We start from the raw sequence: 26,480 nt of genomic DNA, 5'->3' as shown, positions 1-26,480 counted from the left end.
CAGCTGTCAGTGTGTTTGCCAGCTCCCTCTTTACCTCCCCCCCCCCACCCGCCCACCCGGGCCCCTTGGCCCCTGGGACACACGCAGCCGTGAGGAGCGGCCGTCGTGGCATCGGCGGGAGCCGTCGAAAGAGAGCCAACATCCGCCCGCGCCTCACGCCGCTCATGGAGACGCCCGAGCGTGTGAAGACGCGCGCTTCATTAGAGCCCGCGAGGGACCGTTCACACGGCCGTCCTCCCCACTGACAGCACGACATCAACGCCCCCTCTCCCCCCCCCCCCCCCCACCACGAATGCAGCGGCCCCCGAGGACGCTCACGGCCCCTCGGTGGACTGGTGTGCATCTCCACCGCTCCCACAAACCCAGCGGCCCAGACTCACCCTCCCAGCAATTCATCAAATGCGTCATATCTGCTATTAATACACATGCAAGCACATTGTGTATAAAAACAGCTCTGTGTGCATGACAGCTGTGAAACATCTGGGGAGGGAGGGAGGGAGGGAGAGAGAGAGAGAGAGAGAGTGCATGTGTGTGTGGACAAGTATAGCAAGAGGAGGTTTAAGTGTTTTTAAAAGAGATGGAGAGATAAATTATGTGGGTGTGAGACATTAAAGAGACATAGATAAATTGCAGGAAAATATTAAGGTGACCAGGACATTCAAACTGACCATTGCATGTGTGAATGCATGAGATTTACCCACTCATGCATTCACACATGCAAATGCATGCTCACACATGCAGGTACATGCACACTAATGCAAATATAAAAGCACACGTACAAACCCAATGGTTAAAGGTAGACAAATGCATGCATGTACTGTACCTGTACGTGTGAGCATGCATTTGTACATGCGTAGTACGTATGCATGTGGGGGTAGCCCTTGCTTTAGACTGATAGGACCACCACACCCTCCCCATGTACTAGCACCCATCCACCTCTCCCCCCTCCCCCCACCGAATCAGCAACATATCACAGATCCCGGAAGCTCATCTGTACGCCCCGCCTGCAGCGACAGCGTGGTAGCTCAGAGCTTCGCCGAAGCCAGGTGCGCATACACGCGCGGTGCCACGCGAGGGTTCGGCCCCGGGGGTACGGAGCCTAAGCGGAGCGAGCTCACGCATTGCCGGCGCACGCCGAGGTCACTCCCCCTCGAGGTCGGTTTGAACCGCTGACCTTTACCCCCCCGCATGGCAGGCAGCTGTCAGGAGACATCCAGGCAGCTAAGAGCCAGAAGGTTTCCGGCACACGCACGCTAACAGCTGACGCGCGGGGAAGAAGAACATGTGAGTAGTATTACATGAGCAGTGTGTGTGGCTGCCCTGCGTCCAGGAGGATCTCGGTCGCTCACCAGCGCACAGAGGAGGTCCACGGCTTCCAGGATGAGCTCCTGGTGCCCGATGCGAGTGACGCCCAGCTCCTCCAGCTCCTGGTGGGTGATGTGGAGCAGCTGCTCGCCGCTGATCTTCTCCCGCTCAAAGTTCTTGATGTACTGCTGGAGGCAGTCGTCCAAGCCTGCGAGGGAGACACAGGGACCAGGCAGGAGGCCTTTAAAAACACCTGCAGCAGGACGTCGAGACACGTGCTAATGTGCTAACGTGCTAAAGCGATAATGTGCCAATGTGTCCTAGGAAAACGACTGAATGGGCGGCGGGGGGTTATTTACACAAACAGTCAGATGGTTATTTACACAATCCAGGTTCATTCTTCCCAAAACAAGCACATTTTTATGGAGTTTTTAACCTGTATATGAGTTTCAGCACATTTTATCGGAAACCACTGGCAGTAGTTCAGTGCTCCAACCAGACCATTGCGCAGAGAGAGAAGGAATGAATGCTCAAACATAGCACTGCTGCACCAGATAAATATTGCATAGCAATCCGTATGGTATAATCGTACAAAGTCCTATTGCTTCTCGAAATCTCTCCTGCGGAGATGTGACTCTTATTGTCATCAAACAACAACACCCTGGAGAGCATTTTCTCAGTGTGGCTCAGTGTTAAATCCAGCATCGTGTGAAGTTACATCCAACAGAGGAGATATGAAAATATTCAGCCCTGCTGGATCTTTACCAAAAGCACACAGTCAACTACCACCCTTAAAGTCTCAGCACTTATTGAACAGAAAAGAGGAAATATTCAGTCACAGATGTATCCCTTATATGGTTTGATAACGAAATGGATGGACAGAAAAACAGGTGAGGACCAGGAACTCTGCCTTCATGCTATAGGAGGGTATGTACCTTTTTGTGAAACACTAACTATGAGCACCGTAGGGGACCCACACCCATTCAGCCATCAGTTCTGTGCTTTTAAAGAAGCTGAATGAATTTGAGGTCCACTTAGCAATGGGCTAAGGTCACTGTTTAAGGTTATACTGTATCTGTATCTCCATCACCAACCTTTTATACACACGTGAATGCGCACACACACACACGCATGCACAAACACACCTACACACACACACACACATAAACATACTTGCATGCATAGATACTCACATGCATACATACGCAGACACTGACACACATGCACACATGCACACACGTACGCACACACATAAACATACATGCACAGACACTCACATGCATACATATGCAGACACTGACACACACACACACACACACACTTGCCTAAAATAGAAAAGATCTGTATGACAAAGCAATCATGTCCCATGTTCTGCAGATGCATGGAAAGTTAAAAGCACTCTATTTAAGAACTCTATTGAATTATTCAGTCTGCATTCTGAAGAGAGCATATGGGATAGAGATGAAATTACTTTTATAGAAAAATGTGAGAGGTATGATGAAAGCTATGAAAACAGAGAAGATGAAGTATGACACAACACACTGTCCAATAACCATGTGTAAAAGGGGAACATGACAATACAGTCGGCTGTGAATTCCTGCAGACTTCCAGCCATTTATGACATATTTATACAGCTTCAGAGTAGATCTCTAACTCGAAAACAATAAGAGAAGGGAATAGGAAAAACAAAACATTTGGTCTCCAGATGATTATTTTTTTGTTACATAATAAAGCTGTAACCCTAACTCTAACCATAGCTGTAACCCTAACCCTAACCCAAAAACCAGCAGTAACCCCAACCCTAGCTGTAAACCTAACCCTAACCCTAACCCTAGCCGTAACACTAACCCTAAACATAACCGTAGCTGTAACCCTAACCCTAACCCTAGCTGTAACCCCGACCATAAATCTAACCCCAACTGTAACCCTAACTTTAGCTGTAACCCTAACCCTACCTGTAACCCTAACCCCAGCTGTAATGCTAACCCTAACCCTAGCAGTAACTCTAACCCTAGCAATAACCCTTACCCTAACCCTAGCTGCAACACTAACCCTAACTCTAGCTGTAACCCTTACCCTAACCCAAGCTGAAACCCTAACCCTAACCCTAGCTGTAATCCTAACCCTTACCCTAACCCAAGCTGTAACCCTAACCCTTACCCTAACCCAAGCTGTAACCCTAACCCTAACCCTAGCTGTAACCCAAACCCTAACAGTAACCCTAACCCTAAACCTAACCCTAGCTGCAACCCTAACCCTAACCCTAGTTGTAACCCTAACCCTAGCTGAAACCCTAACCCTAACCCTAGCTGCAACTCTAACCCTAACCCTAGCTGCAACCCTAACCTGAACCCTAGCTGTAACCCTAATCCTAACCCTAGCTGAATCAACCACCTATTAACACCCTAGCAACCCAACACCCTAGCAACCGTCTAGAGCTCCATAATAACCACCTAGCAACACCCTAGCAACCACCTAGAACACCATATCAACTACCTATCAACACCTTAGCAACCACCTAGAACTCCATAGCAACCACCTAGCAACACCCTAGCAACTGCCTAGAACACCATATAAACTACATAGCATACGAAACCTGAAATACGTTGTCTTCTTCCAAAATAGTAATACTGAATACTCATGTAAGAATAATGTTTACATAATGTACAAAGCTCTGTTTAGCAGAAAGTCGACTTTGCATTGGTGGCAACCACACTTCACAATTTCTGCAGGAATTGTCTAGTTATAATAATAATAATAATAATAATAATGATGATGATGATGATGATTATTATGATTATTATTATTATTATTATTATTATTATTATTATTATTATTATTATAAAGTAAGGGACAGAATGCCGTATAGGCACAACAAATCGTGAAAAAATACCAGTCTTCTTGATTTGTACACAACATTACTTCTTGCATCAATTATTAAAAAGAGTACATCATATTTAATTCCCACTGAAAACACATTGAGCTGCAATAACTTGTAATACCTGCACGGTGGTAGTCTTCCTAACTACCTGCTGTTTTGCTTTTTGTCTAATAACATTTGGCCAATTGTGTGAGGTCACACTCTGAAACTAATTTACATCTGTTCATTGTACCGGTTACATTTTTAATAATTAAAATTTGTTCTTTCATAGGTATGTGTATGTGTGTGTATGTGTGTCTTCCACAATATGATTTCACTGCATCATGAAGAATGGGTCAGTTGCCCACAGGCTTTGCTAATAATAAATCCTCTCACTGACCCCTCTGCCTTCCCACAATGCCCCGGGACACCACCACAAGGTCTGGGCTACATCAAGCACATGCATGATTCCCCCCATCTTCTTCCAAGCGCTACAGCAGCTGAGGCTTATTTCCATATTTCCTGGGGGAGAATTAAATAGAATCCCTTTGCAATATGGCAACTCATTCTGTAATTTGTTACTTAATTTGTTTGGAGGAGGAGATGACTGATGACTGGGTTTCAAATAGTTTAGTTTTTCAGTTTTCTTGGTGGCTGACGATTAGGTCAGTGGGATTAGTAGTGAACTTCTGCCAGAGTGAGACACCTCAGTATCGTCAAACATCTCTCCTGCAACTGATCTTTCCCAGGAATTTAACTGGAGCAATCCACCACTCCAGCCATATCTAATTTTAAAAACAACCAAACAGAAACTCAGGGATAATCTCTATGGAACAGCCGACTCCCATGTTTTCCCTATGGTCGAGCTGAACAGTTTTCTGAAAGACAAGCTGCGCAGTTTCACAATCGGCGTCGATGACTGGCCTTGGAAATTAATTGGCACACCCATGCATGCACAAAGATAAACACGATACATTATAATTGGACATTCTGGCAATGGGAACTCAAAGAAGTAATGCAAGCAGAGGCAGGAAATGGCCGCTTCTGTATAATGTGTAAAAAGGCACAACAGCATATGAATGCGCACAGAACTGTACGTGGCATGAGCTCATTTGTAATAGACAGATTTTCGATCCCCCGCAGCGAACCTAAACCAGCATGTGTATCACACCCTCATTTCGCTTCCAGCAGGTTTGGAACCGTCACCATCTCCGTGCTGATATGAGGAACGCAGATCATTTATTTTTCGCCCATCTCGCTATCTGCTCGCGAGGCGCCCGTTCGCTGCTCTCCAGCTGCCGATAATCACAGCGCACCTGTGGCGGTATCGCGGCCGAGCCGAGAAAAGGCGAAATGGCCGGCTCGGTGGCGGATACAGCCGGCACGCTTACATAAAGACCCGATATGAATAAAGGATGGCGGGGAGGGAAGCCGCGGCAGAGCGCCGCGGTAGCCGATCCAGGGGGGCCTTGGGGAAGGCTCCAGCGCCAGCCCTGACCTACTTCTGCCTCCGCAGCCATGAAGCCGGCTGCGTGCTCATTTTAATCACAGCCGCACTCGCTCGCCCGCGCCCCCCCCGCCGCGCCGCGGAAACGCGCACCCTCTGCACCCAGCTCGGGCAAGGCTGGCCCCGTCGGGAAAGGGACCTGACAACGTCGCTGCAGCGTCCCGCAAATGGTCTAAAAATGTTGCTGGAAACACCAGAGAAATTGTCTGACAACGTGCCGGTTTTTGCTCGCCGTTTCTAGGCAGTGGGGGGGGGGGGGGTGTGAAGGGATCTCCTACTCATTCGAGAGCAGCTATTTCAGATGTTCAGACTGAAGCTCAAGTCCAGGAAACTTTCCAGTGAATGCACGTTTACATTGACAATGCAGAAAATAAATCCGAGTTGTTTAAAATAGGTGGCACAGTTATTTTCCCTCCATTCCTATAGTGGTCTGATGAGGAGGAAAAAATACTTGTACACAAACAAAATGAGCAAAGCCCATTAGTCAGAGACAACGGGGAGACTCACCCACACAATCACTCTATAGAGACATAACCACAGCCACCACCCCCTACATGTTGATTTGACATGGTTTATCCCTCCATTCTCAATGTTCCCACATGATGACATTCCCTCATCTAGACCATTGGTCCATAAATGTTCTGTGTAGTTGGGATACTAGAAGGGTTGAGGTATTTTATGTCAATGTAATTTCCCTTTGGGGGATTAAATTAAAGACGTGTCTGTCTGTCTATCTATCTATCTATTTATCTATCTATATAGCCCGGAATGATCATTGAAGCCTCTTCACCAATGCAAAAGAATCTGACACTGATGGCTACCTGATAATTCAGCTCAAGCTGAATGATTCCCCACCTCACACCTGAAGCCAGTCTCCCAGAGTCTTTTTCCTCAGGAAGAGATTTCAATCATATTGATTTACTCCTGTATAAAACCGTTAGTTTTGTCCGGGACACTTTTTCAGAGAAGAAAGTAGGGCTGTAACATGATCTTTGTTCAGAGCTGGATAGGATGTCTAACATACAAACGAGACCATCGATTGTAGGTCTGAATGACTTTCTAATGACTCTGATTCACTTTGTGTAACTTGCATTTGACAGTCATTAGGAGATTATGACTTTTGGGATTTTCATTTATCACCTGTGTACATAAGATGACACCTTATCTCTTTTACCTTCATTTGACTTCTATGCTCAAATAACTGGTGGGTGCCCACATACATTATTATGCTTCATGTATTTGCTTTTCAAGGGCAGTCAACACAGTTTGCATTTTACTGTACTGATGCAGATAAAGCACCTTATTGTTTCATACAGAAAACCATAAACATTTGGTTCCAGTTCCATTCCAGCTACACCACACTACTGTTCACATGTAACTCATGTCTTTCAATATTTATCTTATAAGTTAAAATGATTTACACTGGAAAAATTGTCTCCAAAAATCCAACTAGAGCATTTGTATATGTATTGGTATAATTAACCAATCAAAATACAAACCCTTGCACTCACCTTCTTCAGTGAAACTATACCTTTACAAAACAACTTTTAAATAACATTTTTATATACAATCATGAAACTGTACACCTAAGATTCTGCACAAGAACAAACCGGTTTTCCTTCACAAGCGTTTTTAAATGTGGTAGCGCTAATGCTGCATTAAGCATGTTTCCTTCACACTGTCCCATGATCCCATGAGCACATATGGCAAGTTAAATTGCTCCAGTGCACCAGTCGCTCCCTCATTGCATTTGTTCACATATAGCCATGGACTTTAAAAGCTTGCATATGCACTACAACTGCTGCAATGTTCTCACAGGACTTCCAGCATTTTGGCTTATTGCAGAGCTGCAACCAGTATTTAAAAATGAGGCAGCCCTGCTACTCACAAGTTTAAACTCAAGTTCCTAATTTGTTTCTGCACAAAGAATTAAGTGTCCTTTATCTTTCATTCACAGCTGTCTGCACGTGTCTTTATTTTGGCTCATACTGAATACTTCAGTGTCTGTTTACAGGTTTTTGAATGTGACTGTGAGGTTGCATGTGGTATTTCCCATCTCTGCCTGGCTGCTTGTGTGTCTGTTTGCCTGCCTGCCTGCCTGCCTGCCTGTCTGTCTGTTTATCTGTCTGTCCATCTGCCCATATCAGTCTTCATCCTGCATGACCTCTGGGACAGTTCTGGGATGAGTTGTTTGTTGACAGTACGCACAGGATGGCCAGGCACACAGGCTTCTTCTTCTACAGTACCTATGCATTTCTTCATCTGCCCATCTGCAGTCAGTCACACCCCCCCCACCACCCCCCCCCCCCCCACAAACTGGGTCCTGTCACATTCAGTGCATCTGCTCACCAGGTCCCCCATTCTCAGTACGACTCCACTTACACAAGGCAGAGGTTCTATCCAGGGTCCAGGAAGTGGGAGGGTCTCTGAAGAGACTGGGAATGATTTAGAAGTAAGGATTTAATATTTATACGGTTCTTCTCAGGAGAATGGAGCATGACCATGTGAGAGAGGCTTAGCCAGCCACACACCACTTCGTGTGAAGTCTTCCCACGACATCCAGGCTGCATCCCACACAACACAACGGGCTTCGCTGTATATCTCCTCAGCTGTGACACCAATATAGCTGCCAAGGTAGCTGCAAGGACACTTATGAAACCCAGCCCACTGCAAATGAAACAGCATTCTTATATCATGTAGATAAGAACATGGCAGGCACTCTTGTAGTCAGCCACATGAGCTCGTTAAATGGATACATACTAGCCATGGCTGGTATCATGTAGGCTGTGTTTCATTATGCGTACTTGCATTCTAGTTAGGACAAAGAGCAAGTACAATGACCATATTGTTTATAAGTGTGTTCTGAACTGCAAATATGCAAACGTGAAATACGTACTAAAATCCTCTGAAGTGCACTTCCATACTTGCACATGACCCAGATTTTCTAGAATGCATAGATGTATAATTGTATGCACTCTTCACTCCCAGAGATCATTGCACTAAACATAGCAACATGCCAGCTATAATTTACCATAGTAACCGTCCTCTAAGTGAAAGAGGAATTTGTTTTCAGCAATAACCATTATAGACGTACCTTTTCGATAGTGAGTTAATGATCTTAATTGTTATTTTTTATTATATATTTCTGGTATTTTAAGTACACTACATTTAGAGAAAATGTTGCCTACTTAACTTTCTCATACAGTGTATTCAACAACTATAATCAATAGTAGGCAAATGCACTGATTTGGACATAGCCATTGACTCTGATGGTTCTGGGTTTTCCAAGCTCAATGCCAGTAGTCAAGGACATTGTGAGGTGATGTAATGAATTAGATCCATTAGTTCTCCCCATTTCACTGCTCGGAAAAAAACGATGTAACTGTGATGATCATGATTCCAACACAGGGTAAACAGCATGCATTATGAGTCTCTTTCTCTGAGAAACTGTAGTGGACCAAGCCGCTTTTGATTCCACAAATCCACTGGCAGATGCTGCAGATTAGATGCAACATGTATTTATTAAGGTCCTGAAACCTGGCAACCCTTCATTTTACTGTGCCTCCCATTCAAGTGTGGATTTACAGTTGGACGTGTCAGAATGGTTCAGCGTTTTTACTAATCTGCACTCTGTTAAGTTAAATCTCATTTCAACTGAAACTGAATGACAGGTCTGAAATGCATAACTGTGTTTTAATTAGAATCTGACTAACAGCTTCCACATCCCACTTCAGGATTATCGGGAATGGGGGAAGGCTGGCTGAGAATGCCCTTCAGCTGGGATCAGTTGGCACACGGCCAAGCTTTGCTTTTCATTTTCATATTTGCCATTAATGTGGCTATGAGATGTTTAAGCTTGCATGCATGTGTGTGCATGCATAGGCCTATATGTGTGAGTGAGTGAGATGTGTGTGTGTGTGTGTGTGTGTGTGAATGTGCATGTGGGTGTTTATGAGTATGAGAGAGCATGTTAATGTGTAAATACATGTGTGCATGCGTGTGCAAGTGCATGTCTGCAGGTCCCAGGGTCCTAGGCAATCTGTACCTGCCTGAATTAGATTGCCATGTGTGTGGGTGTGTCCATCTGTCTGTGTATCTCTCAGAGTGGCATGGGGATCACATGGTGCTCATAACATATCTGTTTGGGCTTAAGTAACAAATCTCAAGCAGCTGTGATAATGGCAAAGCAGAGTGCTTAATAACCCAATTTAACATGCTCACAATTTACATCCATCCTGCATTAACACTCCCATTACAACAAACACTCCAAATAACCCATCAGCACTGCATTAGCACTCCCATTGCAGCAAACACGCAAAATTACCCATCAGCCCTGCATTTACACTCCCAATACAACAAACATGCAAAATTACCCATCAACACTGCATTTACACTCCCATTACAACAAACACTGAAAATTACCCATCAGCACTGCACTAGCACTCCCATTACAACAAACACTGAAAATTACCCATCAGCACTGCATTAGCACTCCCATTACAACACACTGAAAATTATCCATCAGCACTGCACTAGCACTCCCATTACAACAAACACTGAAAATTACCCATCAGCACTGCATTAGCACTCCCATTACAACACACTGAAAATTATCCATCAGCACTGCACTAGCACTCCCATTACAACACACTGAAAATTACCCATCAGCACTGCACTAGCACTCCCATTACAACACACTGAAAATTACCCATCAGCACTGCATTTACACTCCCATTACAACAAACACTGAAAATTACCCATCAGCACTGCACTAGCACTCCCATTACAACAAACACTGAAAATTACCCATCAGCACTGCATTAGCACTCCCATTACAACACACTGAAAATTATCCATCAGCACTGCACTAGCACTCCCATTACAACACACTGAAAATTACCCATCAGCACTGCACTAGCACTCCCATTACAACACACTGAAAATTGCCCATCAGCACTGCATTAGCACTCCCAAAAAAATGCATTAAATGAAATAAAATTGGAATTACCTTTACAATATCATTACAGCAATCATTCAGAAGTACCTGTTAGCATTGCCTCTACTAGAGATTTACTACAGGGAGACAGCAATGAGAAAACAGGAAGAAAATGAGTTAGAGGACAGAGAGGTGAGATGGATGGACAAAGTAGGGAGTCATCAATTTGACGACTTCAAAATAGGTCCCATGAAACTCTTCGCTTTGCTGAACTGACAGATGCATGACATGGGAATAGCATGGTAATACGGAAGAAATACCATGTTATCTCTAGAGCGGCAAGGGAGAAGGATTCATCCAGCGTGGGACCACAGTAATTTCTCACACCTTGTTTCACACCTAAATGACATATCAGATGATCACAGGCTAGCATTTGGATGTCAAATATGAAAACAAAGCATTTGGTTTGCATCAGAGAAATGCACCCTCTTCAAACATCTTGCTTCTGTTCAAGAAGGTCGGTTTTGTTACCTTCCCCAAGGCTGGTAAAACAGGCAGCTGAAAAGTAAATGTATGAGCCAGAGCAGGCAGTGGTGTTCCGGCGGTAGGGAAAGCCAAGGGATGTAGGGGTTAGAGAATTAGATGAGACTTCTGAGCTCTGCTACTCAGCCCCATACTTTAAAGGTGACCTTGTCCAGGAGATGAGATCTTAAACCGAGGTCCCGACTCACCGCGGTCATTAAAGTTCCATTCACACTTATCAGACTAAATGTGGTGCTCTCCCCAGCAACCTGGCTTCTTAGTTTGGCAAGCTAATTATCACCCAGTGTAATAGACAAGTTCGATACTTACGCTCTCAATCAAACCTGATGGTGAGTGCGGTATAGTGAAGGAGCAGGGAGTTGCAAGCCTCCTCAACTGTAAGCATTCTGGGGTTTTTGAAAGATACGTGTATGTGATTCATTTGTACAGTCTTTATTCGTTCATCCGAATTTGAAATGTAGCACAATTAATGTAAAACAGAATCCAGAGCAAAAGCTTCCAGACTAAAGAATTACATGTAATCCTGGAGAAGAATGTCAAGTACTGTACTTAGATGATCTAGCCAACGCTCAATCTAATCACAGTACATTTTTAGCAATAAGTCAGCAAAATATACATTTCATTATATCGTAAAATGATCACTTTGTATTCCCGTGGCACTTACAAATATGTTTTTGAAATGATACATGCAAAAAAAGATGCAAAAAAGATGATGTGCACACTGATGTTGCAATACCACAATATTTCCCACAAGAGTTTCAGTACAATCTCAAATAGAATGTTGCCTCTAAAGTTAGTGCAGCCTTGCTTTAGGCCTGTGTTGAGAATATCCATGCGAAAAAGAAAGGCCTCATAGGGTCTCTGAAATCTATAGTCAAGAATATTTTAGATTTAGATGATAGTCAGGAATATATCCTCACTATAACCTCACCCTACATTTTACATATTTTTTACATATTATTTCATGCATGGTTTTGTGCACTTGATTGATCAGCCTCTGCTGACTCTGAACAGGCTGTCAGACATTGTCACAAAAACAGAGCCCTGAGTCACAGGACCATGAGTCACGGCTGTGGGAGTCAATGACTGGGAACGCTGACCAATTTGTTTTCCACAGCCTCATCACGGCAGTCCCCACCTCCAAGGGTAATAATTCTGTTTGAATCAGATGTTTACTAATCATGGGTTTTCTCTTTGTGTTTATTTATTTGGTAAACATGAGTCCACGTAGAAATTACTGAAAAATTCAGGATGGCTTCAGTATGTAAACTCAGAGCACTGCCTGCTTTTTTTAAATCTCCCGAAGCATGTGATTTCTGCTGCCACATCTTCTCACACCGCAGTTTGCAAGTCGAGCTCGTCCAGACGTGAGTCAGAAGACACTTCATGCGAAGAAGAACAGGCAAACCTGCAGGTGCCACGTTGACCACCGGAGGCAGCTGGCACGCAATGAGATGTGATCATGTGACTGAAGCCCACCCATCCCAGGGTGACATTTGCGCCAATTGAGTGTCACCATGTGGGGCTTCCAGCTACATTCGCCAATGTTAGGCTCTCGATTCGATGCCAGACTACGGGGCCCATCCATGGATAAGCCACCCAGCAGCCTCATAGCATTCACAAAATCATAATTTCTGTCCCTGCTATTGTTTTTTTCAAAGTATCTGCATTGTTCACACACTGTGCATATTCATGAAAATGTGGACCTGAAGACATAACATTCATAGCATGACTAGCAACACAAGCACCAGAACCTGTTACCAACTGGAACCTTCTAGAATAAGGAAATACAAAGGAAGGAAAAGAACGCAGGAGTTGACTATCTAGTTTTTTTAATAGAACATCTGTGATATCACGACCTGACAGATGCCAATGCTACACGGTCATGGGTTTTGCTATAAGTGGAAGATGTTATGCAAGTAATCATAAAAAATGACTGTGGATACTGAGACACCTAAATGTTTGCAGATGCAACTCTTAGCTGGGGCATTGCTGTTGATCCAATGAATGTCCTACTTACTTACTCAGTAATTACATCTGACTAATAATATTTTGTAAAAATCTAAGTTATATAATATGTCCTAGCTAATCAAAGAAATAAAAATAAACAACAAAAAGGCATGCACCAATATATTTCAAAATGATTTAGAATAAAATAGGATAAAAATAGGATTCAACAAGATGACTATTCTCTCCACAAATCCCCATTACGTTTATCAGTCTATCCCAAACTTCATACCAAAATTGCATTTTAACACTCTTAATTCTAAAACTTCAGCATACATATGGAGTAGGAATTGTCCCTGTAGTGACATAAAGCTTTCTCTCAGTGACACAGGCAGATAGGGGGACTGGCTCCTACCTTCCTGCATTTTTATTGGTCAACTGACATTTGTTATATTTCATATTATATAACTTTCATTTACAGCAAACAGGACTTTCATGGGTGATTATGAAGGCTGGGCAATGCCACTCAACCTCTCACGCCATTCCCAGAAGCACCAATAAGCTGGTTATGAAACATTCACTTGAAATATGGGCTCAATTTAAGATAAACTTTGGGTTCAGTCACCCCTACTGCTCTCCCCAATTGCTGTAAACCATCCCTATGCTTCCTATGATACATCCACAGAAAAAGCTTGAAATGTTTTAAAGATTTGTTTATAGCCAATTTCAACAAATAACCTAATTACCCCAAAAATATTCCTGTTGTTTTTGTGTGAAAAAAAAAAATACATGAAAATCTATTTTTTAAAAGAAAGATAGGGGAAAACTAATAATAATTGACTGTGGCCAGAAAAATACACAATCCTTTAAAAATACACACAAAATGAAATAGTCCTGTTTCTGGGCACATATTTGCCATTTGCTACATGCTGCTCAACTAACACTGCTAACTAACTTTTTATCACTGCTCAGAAAGCAGTTGCCTCCTGTACGGTTAATAATGAGCATGCTCATTATCATGACCACCGGCCATAGAATGTGTGTGTGTGTGTGTGTGTGCACACATGTGTACATGTGCGCACATTGCGTGTGCACACATGCATGCATACATGCATGTCTGTATGTGTGTGCATGCATGTATGCATGCGTGCATGAGTGTGTGCATGTGTGCATGCACGCATGCATGTGTGTGTATGTGTGTGCATGCATGCCTGCAGGCATGCGTGTGTGTGTATGTGTGTATCACAGGTCTAATCAAGTGTGTTTAAGTGTGTTTAAGTGCATGCATGTTTGAGTCAGCATGAATGTTTTCCTTGTTCATTTCTGATAATGAAGCAGAGGACATCTTGATCTGGGCAGCTCAAATTTGGTCCCTTCCATCCACCTTACCTCATCTTCCCCCCCTCCCTCACCTTGCTTCAGCAGGCCAGGGCTCCTTGGCAACTGTTGCTTGGCAACCAGGAGGCAAGCCCTCCTTGGAGAAGCGAATCATTAGTAAAACCTTTTCACAGGATCCAGGGTTCCGATGCAAGGATGTGGTAAAACAGCAAGCCTCTATTTCTCGATTTAACAAAACTAAGCAGCTGCTCTCAAGATTGAGGAACCAACTCACATGTCTTTGAGATCTGTGCTTCAGTTAGTTCTCCATATTTATTTTCTGACTGAGTTAAATAGCAGCAATGCAAGCCTCAGATTCAGACTGTCATTGTCATTCTGGTCAGGAGAAGGGAAACACCCCTTAATTCCCGATCAGACTGCATTTCGCCTCCAGACCCCGGTGGCGAACCATGCCAGTTTTCCTTATGGGAATTCAGGAATGCAGGTCAGAACCGCTCACCGAACAGCCAGCAGCAAATCAATCCGAGAGAAGCTGACACAATCAAGGACACACCCATGTAATGAAAAAGAGAGGAGCTTCCATTGGTTCATTGTTATTGTTCCCCATTTTTTCCTTACACATTTCCCTTATCGTTTTTTCCCTTATATTCTTCCACAGTCTGTACATGAAAAAGAAATACAAGACACCATTTTGTAGCAGCCTAGGTCTCACTCCATGGAATAAATGTCCTTCTAATAAATGTTGTTTGTAAATGTGGATCAGGGGAGAGACATTAAAATGCATGGGTAGCTGCACTTGCACTCTATTTTGCAAATAAATGTTGAGTTGGTTGCAACATGAGTTCTTAAAGTGCTAAACAAATAATTGTGCAGTGTGCATTAAGACCATTAACATCATAACGACAGCAGCATTGTTAAAGATTTGCAATGAAAAAAAAAGATCAGGGCAGCTAAAACATAGAGATTTGAATTTCCCTTCTACTTTGATCACCTCTGCAATACATTCAATGAGGAAAAAGTCAAATTCACCATCTCATCACATGTACACACAGTTGTTCTGGATGCACTGAGACATTTTCATCACAATAATAACATTAAGGTTTCAAGAAATTTTACAAAAGATGGAGAGTGATCAATATTATCTTTCCCCACTGCCTCATGTCTTCAAGATTTCAATGTTTTTTTTTTGTTTGTTTGTTTGTTTTTTTGTTGCTTTTGTTGGATTGTTGCAGGCACAGGAAAAAGAAATTAATTTTGGGGTATTGTTACCTCTGACTATGCTGACTAGGAAGTTGCAAAGAAAAATAATTGTCTTAATTTTAGATTAAATCCTGCTTATATCTGCAAACAAAATATGTCCATATGGCTGTATTACAAAACATAAGCATAATATATTTCAAAATGAAGATCGGTAACATTTTCTAATGATGTTCCCCAACACTTCTTTTCAGCATAGTATATTTACTCCTGCACTTCTTTTCTTTCACATGTCAGTTTCACATTTTCACATACGTGAAAAGAAAATGTCACGTGTATCTGACATTTTCACGTGATTGGCTTGTTTCACATGTGAAAATAGGTCACATGAAATTTGCATGATCACATGTGAATTATATACACCGATCAGCCACAACATTAAAACCACCTACCTAATATTGTGTAGGTCCCCCTCGTGCCGCCGGTGTATGTTCATATGTGACTGACTTTTTCAAATGTGAACTGCAATTTTCACAAGTGAAAACAAAACACGTGACTTGAAATAGCATAGGTTACCTTTTTCTGCTCTCATCTTAAAAGTGGAATTATTTTTACAGATCACATATGTACTCTTCATATGTTGGGTGTTCACTTGTGGTTTTATCGTGAGGGTCCAAAGCATGTGGTGCCAAGTGTCATGTCTCACCACACCACTGCTGGTAAGCTGGATGAGCTGGGGATCCCTTTAGACTGAACCCTCCCTAACCCCGTGCGAAGCTGCCGCCAATTGCGTATCATTCCCCAGGGTTGCCGGCCACAGTCGCACTGCTAAGGCAGGAATCTGATCCTGGACAGCGGTGCTCATGTATACACTTGAATGAGAATGGTGTTTTAACTGGTTAAGCCACCAGGCACCTCCACAAGCACCTGCATTTTGTATGTTTGTGGTGATATTTAGATCATCCTATTTGTATGCTGACAAAAGACTATAGCCATGATCAAATCCTCACAACATTTGAGTATTTATATACGGTATTTGTAGGTATTTGTCAGAAGGTGGGTACAGCACAGAAGGCCAAGAAGTCAACAGATCATAATGTACGACAGCCACAAACATCACTATTCAATGTGAAAACAAGGAAGAAGAGACGGCATACATTTGTCTAGAAATATAAATACAAGTTAATGGATAATGCAGTCAAATCAGACAAATCTCTTTTGCCTTTGTTTTGTCAAACCTCAGAGGCAATCAACCAGAAACAAGCTGTAAGAATGGCTATGAATCTGAGACACTGAAAACACTGGCATTGTCAGGTTTCAAAACTAGAATATAACGTACAATTTCCCTTTAAAAAATAGAAATAATGTACACTCAGACTTAGAAAATACTATGGATGTTACTAACAAAGGTGAAAAATTTTTTGCTTCATCCTTGCTGGGTCAAGTTACTATTTTAATTTTCACATTCAATTCACTGACAGATATCTACACATTTATTTGTTATAAATTCAATATATTTATGACAAGACTATAACACATATGAATACATAAAATTCAGTATGATCTCAATACGATAGTTTGTTATTCATTAGTAGAGGTGCCTGCTAAGTTCACCATTTGTAAAATAAATAAATAAAATAAGCATGCAGAATGGTCTGCTCTAATAGCAGTATTCACCATGCCGCCTATATCAATTGAAGATAATACAATGGAACAGAGATCTTTAGTGCAGAGTGAAGACACACTTCTATGTTCAGTATAATAAGTCCTTTGTTTTCATTCATATAATGTCAAAAATCAAAAAGAAAAGGAGCACTTAATTTAAAAAGCATGTAATGATACTCAAAACACAGTGGTTCCAGAAGTCTGTCAGTAAGGGGAAAAGGAAAGGAAAAGTAAAAACCTGAATAAATGAGTGGAGAAACAACAAATGCAGATGCTTCCATACAGGTGCACTGCATGATATAATTAAGCAATTAATTAGCAATGCTCTGTGGCATGTATAAAGATGCTGAGCAGGTCAAGTTGACCTCAATTTTGGATCAAGAGGGCAAGAGGAAAAGATCTATGTGACGTTGAAAGAGGGTTCATTTTTGGGGCACGGATGGCAGGAGCTTCAGTCACAAAGATTGTTCAATTGGCTAGTGTTTCAATAGCAACAGTGACTAAACATCAGCATTTAAATCTATGGGAAAGACATCAGTAGGCTATATAGGGTCAAAAATTGTGGTCAAAAGTATATATTCAATTGAGCACCTTGAGAGATTTTGGGCCTACATGTTAGGCAGTGCTCTCTACCACCATCATCAAAATGAGGGAATATCTTTTGGAAGAATGGTGTTCCATCCCTTCAGTAGAGTTCCAGAGACTTAGAATCTATGCCAAGGTGCATTGAAGCTGTCCTGATGGCTCGTGGTGGCCCAACACCTTACTAAGACATTTTAAGTTGGTTTTTCCTTTAATTTGTCATCTATATTTGGAACAAAGACATATTTTTTGTTTATTTGGCCTCTGTACTACACAGTATTAGATTTGTAACCAAATAATGCACATGCAGTTAAAGTGCACTCAGCTTTATTAAATTTATACATTTTGGTTTCATTATGCAGAAAATGCAGCGCTTTTTATGCAGGTACAGGTATAAAAGATTTCACAAATGAGGGTGAGGGCTTTGGATTTTGGACAGTTTGTTTTGGCCTCCACACTTTGCTCTTATCATCACTCTGATGCAAGTGAATCCTGGTCTCATCTGTCCACAGCATTTTACAGAACTTTGTAGGCTCTTTTAGGTACTGCCTAGCAAACTGTAACCTGGTCATCCTGTTTTTCCAGCTATCTAGAGGTTTGCACCTTGCAGCCTCAGCAGTTCTGTTTGTGAAGACTTCTGTGCACAGCAGTCACCGACACATCCACACCTGAAGAGTGTTTCTGATCTCTCGGACAGGTGTTTGGAGTTTTTTTCATTATGGTGAGAATTCTTCGGCCATCAACTATAGAGGCCTACCAAGCCCTTTGCTATTACTGAGCTCACCAGTGACCTCTTTCTTTGTAATGATGTTCGAAACAGTTGATTTTGGTAAGGCAAAGGTTTGGCCTCTGTCTCTGACTTTTTTTCTTTCTTTTTTTTACACTCATCAGCCTAATAATGGCTTCGTTGACTTTAATCGGCACAACTCTGATCCTCATGTTGACAAACACCAGTAACAAACTCCAGAGGCAATCAAAAGCATAGAATCAAGACTAGATACTAAAAACTCGCTTTCATCAGCACTAAGGAAGCAATTGAATGCACCTGACTAATCAGAAACACCTGTGAAGCCATTTATCCCAAACATTATGATGCCTGAAATTGGGGGTCTGTGGATAAAGAGTACTGTAACTTCTACATGGTGAAACCGAAATGTATATAGTGTGTGTGAGTGTGTGTGTTTTATTCATTCAACTACATTTTATATTGTCAAACTCATGTGCATTATACACAGATATACATGTGATATACATCAGACGTCAGATCATTACAAGAAACAGAAAAATTAAGTATTGCCAATTTTTGAAATCGTGAGGACCAAATCTGCCATGTCTTGAAAATATGTATTAGTGAAGTCATGTCAGTGACACAACAGCTGTGTGAGTGAGGAGGTTTAGGCTACAGATCCAGAGCTCCTTGGGGAAAGGTCAGGAACAGAACTGAGGCAAACTCAAATAGTCAATTTAACAGCAACCGGCACTTTCTTCCATTTCTGTTTATCAAATGTTATTGTCCTCCTTTTACTCTGTTTGATCCTGGCTGTGGTTGTTCAAACGCTCACTTATGGTGAGTGTTGGAACTGGTGAGAAGACCTTACTGCCCTTTAGAGCATTAGCTGTCTGAAGATAGCAGAGATATGGTAAGACATAAACTGCAAAAACACCTTTAGGATATCTCACAAAACATGCCCTCAATTTATTTAGAATTTTCACTTCTGTCCACCCCCCAAACCCCCGCAAACCCCCCAACCCCAACCTGCTTTCAGAAAGATCAGGAAAGAGATCAACTTCTGCACCGAATATGGCTGAAAAATCATGATTGCCTTTTCTGAATTGTGTAGGAAGAACACACCACTTTATAAACAACTGCAGTTCTCATTCAGAATGCAATGCTAAGAATTCATTCAGCTGATTTCAGATCCTGGATTTAAAAAATAAATAAATAAATATATATATCTTTTAATTTGGATGAGACTGAATAAGACTCAAATCCTTTAATTTCCTGGGACTTCTCCAAAGGCAATTCAATCTTTGATACATTATCAATTTCATTCTGCGCCCAGCCTAGTTTCTGATACCGCCGCTCTGTGCTATTCTCATCCCCATCTGACTCCAGTAACGGACGCCAAATTCCTACTCACTTTAGTCTGTGGCACTGCAAAAGAGAATGGGCAGAGGAAAGAAACTGAAAGCAAAACTGGGCAGAACCCAAAGGAGCAGTCAGGATTAATGGAATTCTGGAAGAGGTGGAATTTTGTTAATGGTCCCGTTTGATTCAGCAGGGAAAGAGAGGCGGAGCTTGCGGAACTATGGTATATGCTATGGAGTCAGTGTGCCTCATTAGACTAGACAGCCCACATTTCACACACGTAAATGCACACACAAACTCACACAGTTGTTCACATACTCACACACACTCTTTTACTGCATCACACTCACACATAGTTATATATGCAATCATTGGTTATTTACACAAATACAAACACACTTGCACGCACAGAAGCACGCAAGCACACACACACACACACACACACACACACACACGCACGCACACACCAATCCTCACAAAAACCTTGTGTGGGCGCTGACAGCTTTCTAATCCCTGCTTAATTAACTGTTTCAAAGAAATAAACAACACTGCAACTTCTCCATTAATCCAGGATGAGTAATCGTCTGTGAACCCCAGCTTCTCATACAGCATGTTTCAATGAGCAAACCCCGACAACAACTCCTTAACCGCTTTAACACTACAAACCTTCTGGCAGGTCAGGTATAAGACCCACAGGACAAAGAGAAGCATACAATATAATCAATAACATCTATATAATCACAATCGACTCACATGCTAACCAAGCCAAAACTAACACTTTGGGAAGTCATTTGCTATAGCCTTGATCTGGATGAAAGGATTTCATCTGAAATTACAGTACAACATTTTGCCTTGTTAAATTAGCTAAATTGCTGAAATGAACTACGGTATTTTGAGCTACTGGCAGAACCACTGACGGAGGGCCTCAGTGGATAATTTGTTGCCGTTCACTCGAGATGTGGCTGCCATGCCTGAGCTGTTTGCGGCATTTCTATGAAAGCTATGGGATGTGGGGCTGGGGGGTGGGGGTTGCGCTGCTACGGTCATATCTGAAAGCGCAGGGAGCCGTGAAGTGAAGTGCAACACTCCATGCTGACGAGGCCCCCGTGCAGCTGAGCTGCGGCTCCAATCTCGCGACGCCTTCAGCGTCTCCAGGACGATGGGCCAAGGATCTGTTGCCACAACGACGATGGCAGCAGCGGCTTCGCGAAGCTCAGAAGTGATGCTGCTTTGGGTTTGAAGTTTTGAGGTGTGTGAGCACCAGGGAGAAATGAAGGGCAGTGAGTCACGCAGCATTCCTCTTCCACCCCCACCCCCTCTGAGAAAAAAATATATATACCGAGCCCAGTTTAATCACAGGCACTCTGGAAACAGAAGGCCCAGAAAGAGGAGAGTCACAGGGAATACAATTCAATTTCCACAGACAAGGGTGTCTCCACGGCTTGCTTCTGTCACACCAGTCTCGCGCCAAATTGAATCTTTACCAGAGGGACAGCCTCTCCTCTCCTCTACTCACCTAGCCAAGGAGGAGGCTTTGCCTTCCTGCCAGAGTCTCCAACTCCCTACCCGGCCCTGCTATCTTGCCTGGGGGACAGGCCTGAAAATTATACTCCATGGGTTCCGGAGTGGCTCTCACCAAAGCAAAGGCTGGGCCCTGAATCAATGGAGCAATTATCTTAGCTAAGACAGCAGCTAACTATGACTACAATAGCAGAACACAAGTGGCCATTGGCCTCATCCTACCTGCTCTTATGTTTAGGTTTTCAGGTTGTTTCTGTACTCACATTCATACCAATACTGACATCAGGATCAGAACTTCAGAGGACAACACCAAACTGCATATTTCATGCACCTGAGTGCATTCTCAAAATTGCTCCTTCAGCACCAGACATGATGTCATCTTGACTGCTACACAGGAAGCTCACATCCTTTCCCAATGCCCTTCTGCCATCACGACAGAGTGCACATCAAAGATCCTGCATAGAATATGATGGGCTCACTCTGCATTTCTCATTGAACACTGTTAAAGGCTGTTTGTTTATCAAGGGATCCTTAACTTAAATAAGTTAAATATTTGTCAAAAAGCAGGATGTCTGTGAAAGTAACAGAACCAGTGGGCATATGCCTACAATGGTATAATCTACAGAATGACAAAAAATCTCTAGCCCAGTCCCCACACTATAGAACCAAAAGTTCAATAATTGGAATAATTGGAACCAGAGTGCGACCAAATATCTGTTTGAGTTGAGTTGAGTTGACACTGAACATTTTACTGAGCAGTTATGGCTTTCAACATTTTTATGGGTGAGTGAAACTCTAACTTGAATGGCACATTCATTTTCTGATGGCAAGTTTGACCACTGGGTTTCAGAATAGATATTCAAGGTAGTTACTGACTTCAAGTGACATCGGGCTTTACTGTATGTTGTGTATCTCCCCAGAGTATTTTAATTTTTGATGCTATCCCATGTTGGCAATTCCATGTTTGAATTCCTCACTGTGAAGTCCTTGTACATCATACATAATACAGTGCCAGTGTTTATATATACTGAGATATTGAGTAATTGAAATTTTAATCCCAAAATCTATTTTGCATTTGGAAACAACCTGTCACTCATCAACAAATCAGTGAATAAGTGTGTTTTCACAGTCCAGAGTGACTGTATTTATTCAGTCATTCAGTATTTATTCAGAGTGACTGTATTTATTCAGACTGTATTTATTCATCCACACATCATAATGGATTTTTTGCTGAAATAGATATGTGACATTTAACTTTGATTATTAATTCTGATTTAACAATTGTAGGGTCAAAGTCAAAGACTCGTAAGACTATGTGTACCCTGATGGTGTACCACTTTTTATAAAACAAATTAATAAAAGGGCAATGTTTAACTTTTTCTAATGGTATGATTACATAAGCAAGTCATCAAACATTATGCAGAAAAAAGATAATTAAGGGAGTTTTCACTGCTGTTAAACTCAGAAAAGGGTCTTTTTTGACCCAAGCAAAGCACAAAAAGTTCATTTTTGAGTGTAGCTATGAGGTCTGTCTGTTCTTTTTTAATAATATGAATAACTGTGCAGCTGCTTTTGTGTTAATTGTTCAACTGGAAAAAACACATATATTGTACATGTTATAAATGTCTTATAAATATGGTGTTGAATACTATTACCATGATAGAATGGGTGAAATTGTTACTTTTTTAGATGAAAAAAAAACATTTCTATGTTTTACAATTTGGTTTGCAGAAACAAATTTAGCAGCTGAATTGACAGCATTAACATAAACCATGCTTAAGTCTCAAAATACTGAAGTTTAAAAAAAAAAAAAATTCACGCAAAAACTAGTTTGGAACTTCAAAGTGCAGTTGGAACCGAGATAGAATTGATTGTATGGAGAAAATTTTTACATTCAGATATAACTATCCAAACTCACATTAAATCCCTCTCTTGCATGGCATAGATATAAATGGAAATAGATACTCAAACCAAACACGCTGTAGCAGCAGGCACAAAAGTCTGAATCAGTGCCAGAGATCCAGTATCAAAACACTGCAAGTGGTCCACAACACACATTAACACCATAAGTCTTAAATCCACACACCAGCTGGTGCCATTAACGATATCTATCTGCAACCAATTTGGATGTCTGTGTCCAGCGAACAGACTTATTCAGCAAGATATTTCTTTGTGGGCTCCTGAGTAGTTAATTCCCTAAAGGCACTTGCCACAAACCTAGTTGTCTACACATGGCAGGCTTTTAGACTGGGCTATGAGTAATATTTTTAGTAGAGGCTTGTAGGCCTGTGTGGTCTAGCTAACTGACGTCTCTGTAAGCCCCATGACATATCTGACAATCGCCATACCAAACTATCCAGTAATACAAATTCAGCTCATCAAGACACATGTCATGTGGATACTATCATTCTGTGTTGCCCTGGTATTCAATGGCAGAACTTTAATGGGAAGTATTATACACCAGCATGCCTTTCTGCACTATTTAAAATACAAGGTAAACTACTGTGCCAATGCCAAACATGTATACAGAACAGGTAAGTACCATCTCTACTCATTCCTGACATGGTACAGTATTTATCAAATGCAACAGAATTTTAGTCAGGTTTTCTTGACATATTTCGCTCTTACTTGTGGTCAGAAATGGCATGTAGACCCAATATCAACCATCATATTATTTTTAAAGGTTTGGTAAATAATGTCTCATCTCCAAATAGTAGGCCTAATGGCAAAAGAGTAGTGGAGGGACGGTGCAGATCATTGACGTAGTCGTTCTCGTGCGGGCTTACTGTAATAAAAAATGTCATGCACACGCTGTTACTCGCGCTGTTAGTTTGACCGGATTCAGGCAAGCGCCTAATTTTATAATAGCCTACATATCTTGTCCGGACACGAGAGAGCCTGAGCGTGTGCGCGCGCATTTATTAGTCCTAATCTTTCCCCTTCGTGAAGTAATCAGTATCACATTGAGGCCGCGGTTCCCGCCAAGTCCACGCGCGTGAGAACTAGCACTGATCAGTAATTCCCCCCAAAATGCGTATCTCTGTGCTGTCCATGGTGCTAGTCTTTAAAGCTATTGAAAACTGCAACAGCGCCAAGACGGGGAGCCAGCGAAAGAAAGAAGAGCGATTGTGCGTGAGGGAGACCGTAACATGTATGAGAGAACGGTGTGTGTGTGTGTTGGGGGGGCACACTGATGACCGTTAGCAAGGTTAAAAATGTAAATCTTCTGGCATGACTGCAAACTTACCCTAAACCTAAGTCACTATGTAAGCGCACCTAGTCGATACATTAACCTGCGGAGTTCACTGACAACAAAAAAATATACCGAAATTTATACCTTTTGATCCGTGCATCCAGACAGACCATACGTTCATAAGGATGACAGTCACATCAAATCATGCGTTTCAGAATTGATCAGATACATGTACACTGGTATAACCTGGTGCATATACCTTGCATTAGCTACATTTTTTTAACGCATTGGCTACCTTGATGATTTATATCCGCACAACCATAAATGCCAAATGTAGAAGGCGTACTGTGCACAGACATTCCTTACGTTCGCTGCAATTTTGACAAATTCCCACGAGCGAGAATTTCGGGAAGGGAAACATGAACATGCTTACCTTTCATCCAATCCAGGACCTGCTTGGGTGTCCATTTACTTATAGGCTCCATCACGAGTGCCATAATCGATGTCACTGTATCTTCTGAATTCACGCCAAAGGAAACGTATGGGTTATTTCGCGATGAAAAACGTATCACCACAAGGACACATAGAATCGTAAAATATGGGTTAATCTGAAACTGTTGTTCAAAGCATGGCTGTTCGCATGTTTTGTGGAGAGGATGCGGTGGTGCAATCCATGCGCACACGCACGCTTTCTCTATTTCGTCCGTATCTCTCTCTCTCAGCTGCTCACTCCCCTGATGCCAGCCGACCCTCGCAGTAGTACTGTGGAGTAGAGAGATTACTGTGAACGAGCAAGTCTAGCATTCCCTCCTCCTCCCTCTCCTGCACGCCGCAGCATCACACCACGGGCCGCTGTACGCGAGACACGGGGAATGGTGCAATACTAAACATTGTAGTCCACTGGCAGCTCAAAGAGTGACGCAAAAGCAAAAAACCCATCACGAGAAAAGAAAGTGCAGTATACGTCACATAAAAGAGGGTATCACACCTTGAATGAGACAATAGCAGACCTTCACAGCAGTGCTATCTCATTTGGCAATGTAATAGATATGTTGTAGCAAACACGACATATGAAATGTAAAGCATGACTTAAATACGTTTTAATGAATTATTCTAAGATGACTTGTGCTGTTTTAGTATTTCACCTAATCTAATACCGACCTGCATTTTATTATTCAAATAATGTTGCAATAAATAAAATATTCACACGGTTGGTTCCACTGGATAGTATTTCCATACACAATATTAATAGCCCCAGATCATGCAATATCTTAACCCAACATGTAAGCACTCAAAATATATCAGTCACAAAGGTGACTTACAGGACACATTTCAGCCTATTTCACTACATTTCTTATTCAAAAATTAAACAGGGTGCAAATCTACGGTAAAAATCAATGCTGGAACCTTAAGATAACGTCTTCCAGTACAGAGCAGAGCAGAGCATCGCGGAAAGAAAGAATTGCCTACATAACAGGGATGAACTACGACAGGCAACGTGCCTTTTCCTATATCATTGCAGTTTTACCATTAAACGGAGTGAACGGGAGCATAAAATATTGCACCAATAATAGAAAAGATCTTGTTCTGCAATAATTTTCCGGCATGCATATATTGCCAAGAGGGGGAACAACGTGAGACATAGACATATATCACACTTCCTCACACCAATAATGAAAAATGGTCGGATAAACACGGACAGTAACTGCCAGCGACCCCTGCCGTTACATCGTGTAAATTCAGCTCAATGGTGACGTATTACATTAAAGACGTCTCTGCTTGGTGTTCTTTGCACTG

The 26,480-nt window shown here is 42.1% G+C and overlaps 1 protein-coding gene across 4 annotated transcripts in view; it reads right to left on the bottom strand.

The window, feature by feature from the left end:
* LOC118224015 (connector enhancer of kinase suppressor of ras 2-like) overlaps positions 1-26,273 on the bottom strand; it is an 83,135-nt gene extending 56,862 nt beyond the window's left edge. The window contains exons 1-2 of one of the 4 annotated variants that reach the window (XM_035411164.1): positions 25,117-26,273; positions 1,350-1,513 (exon numbers count right to left, since the gene is read on the bottom strand). In XM_035411164.1, coding sequence (XP_035267055.1) covers positions 1,350-1,513; positions 25,117-25,180 — 228 coding nt within the window. In that variant the 5' untranslated portion in view covers positions 25,181-26,273. The remainder of the gene's footprint in view (positions 1-1,349; positions 1,514-25,116) is intronic. The other 3 variants (XM_035411162.1, XM_035411163.1, XM_035411165.1) reach the window with 3 other exon arrangements.
* Between the last annotated feature and the right edge of the window lie 207 nt (positions 26,274-26,480).

The sequence above is a fragment of the Anguilla anguilla genome, chromosome 3, assembly GCF_013347855.1.
Source record: "Anguilla anguilla isolate fAngAng1 chromosome 3, fAngAng1.pri, whole genome shotgun sequence".
In the NCBI taxonomy this organism is placed as follows: Eukaryota; Metazoa; Chordata; class Actinopteri; order Anguilliformes; family Anguillidae; genus Anguilla; species Anguilla anguilla.
The sequence above is the reverse complement of the archived record's forward strand: the minus strand, read 5'-3'. Positions and strand labels throughout refer to the sequence as shown.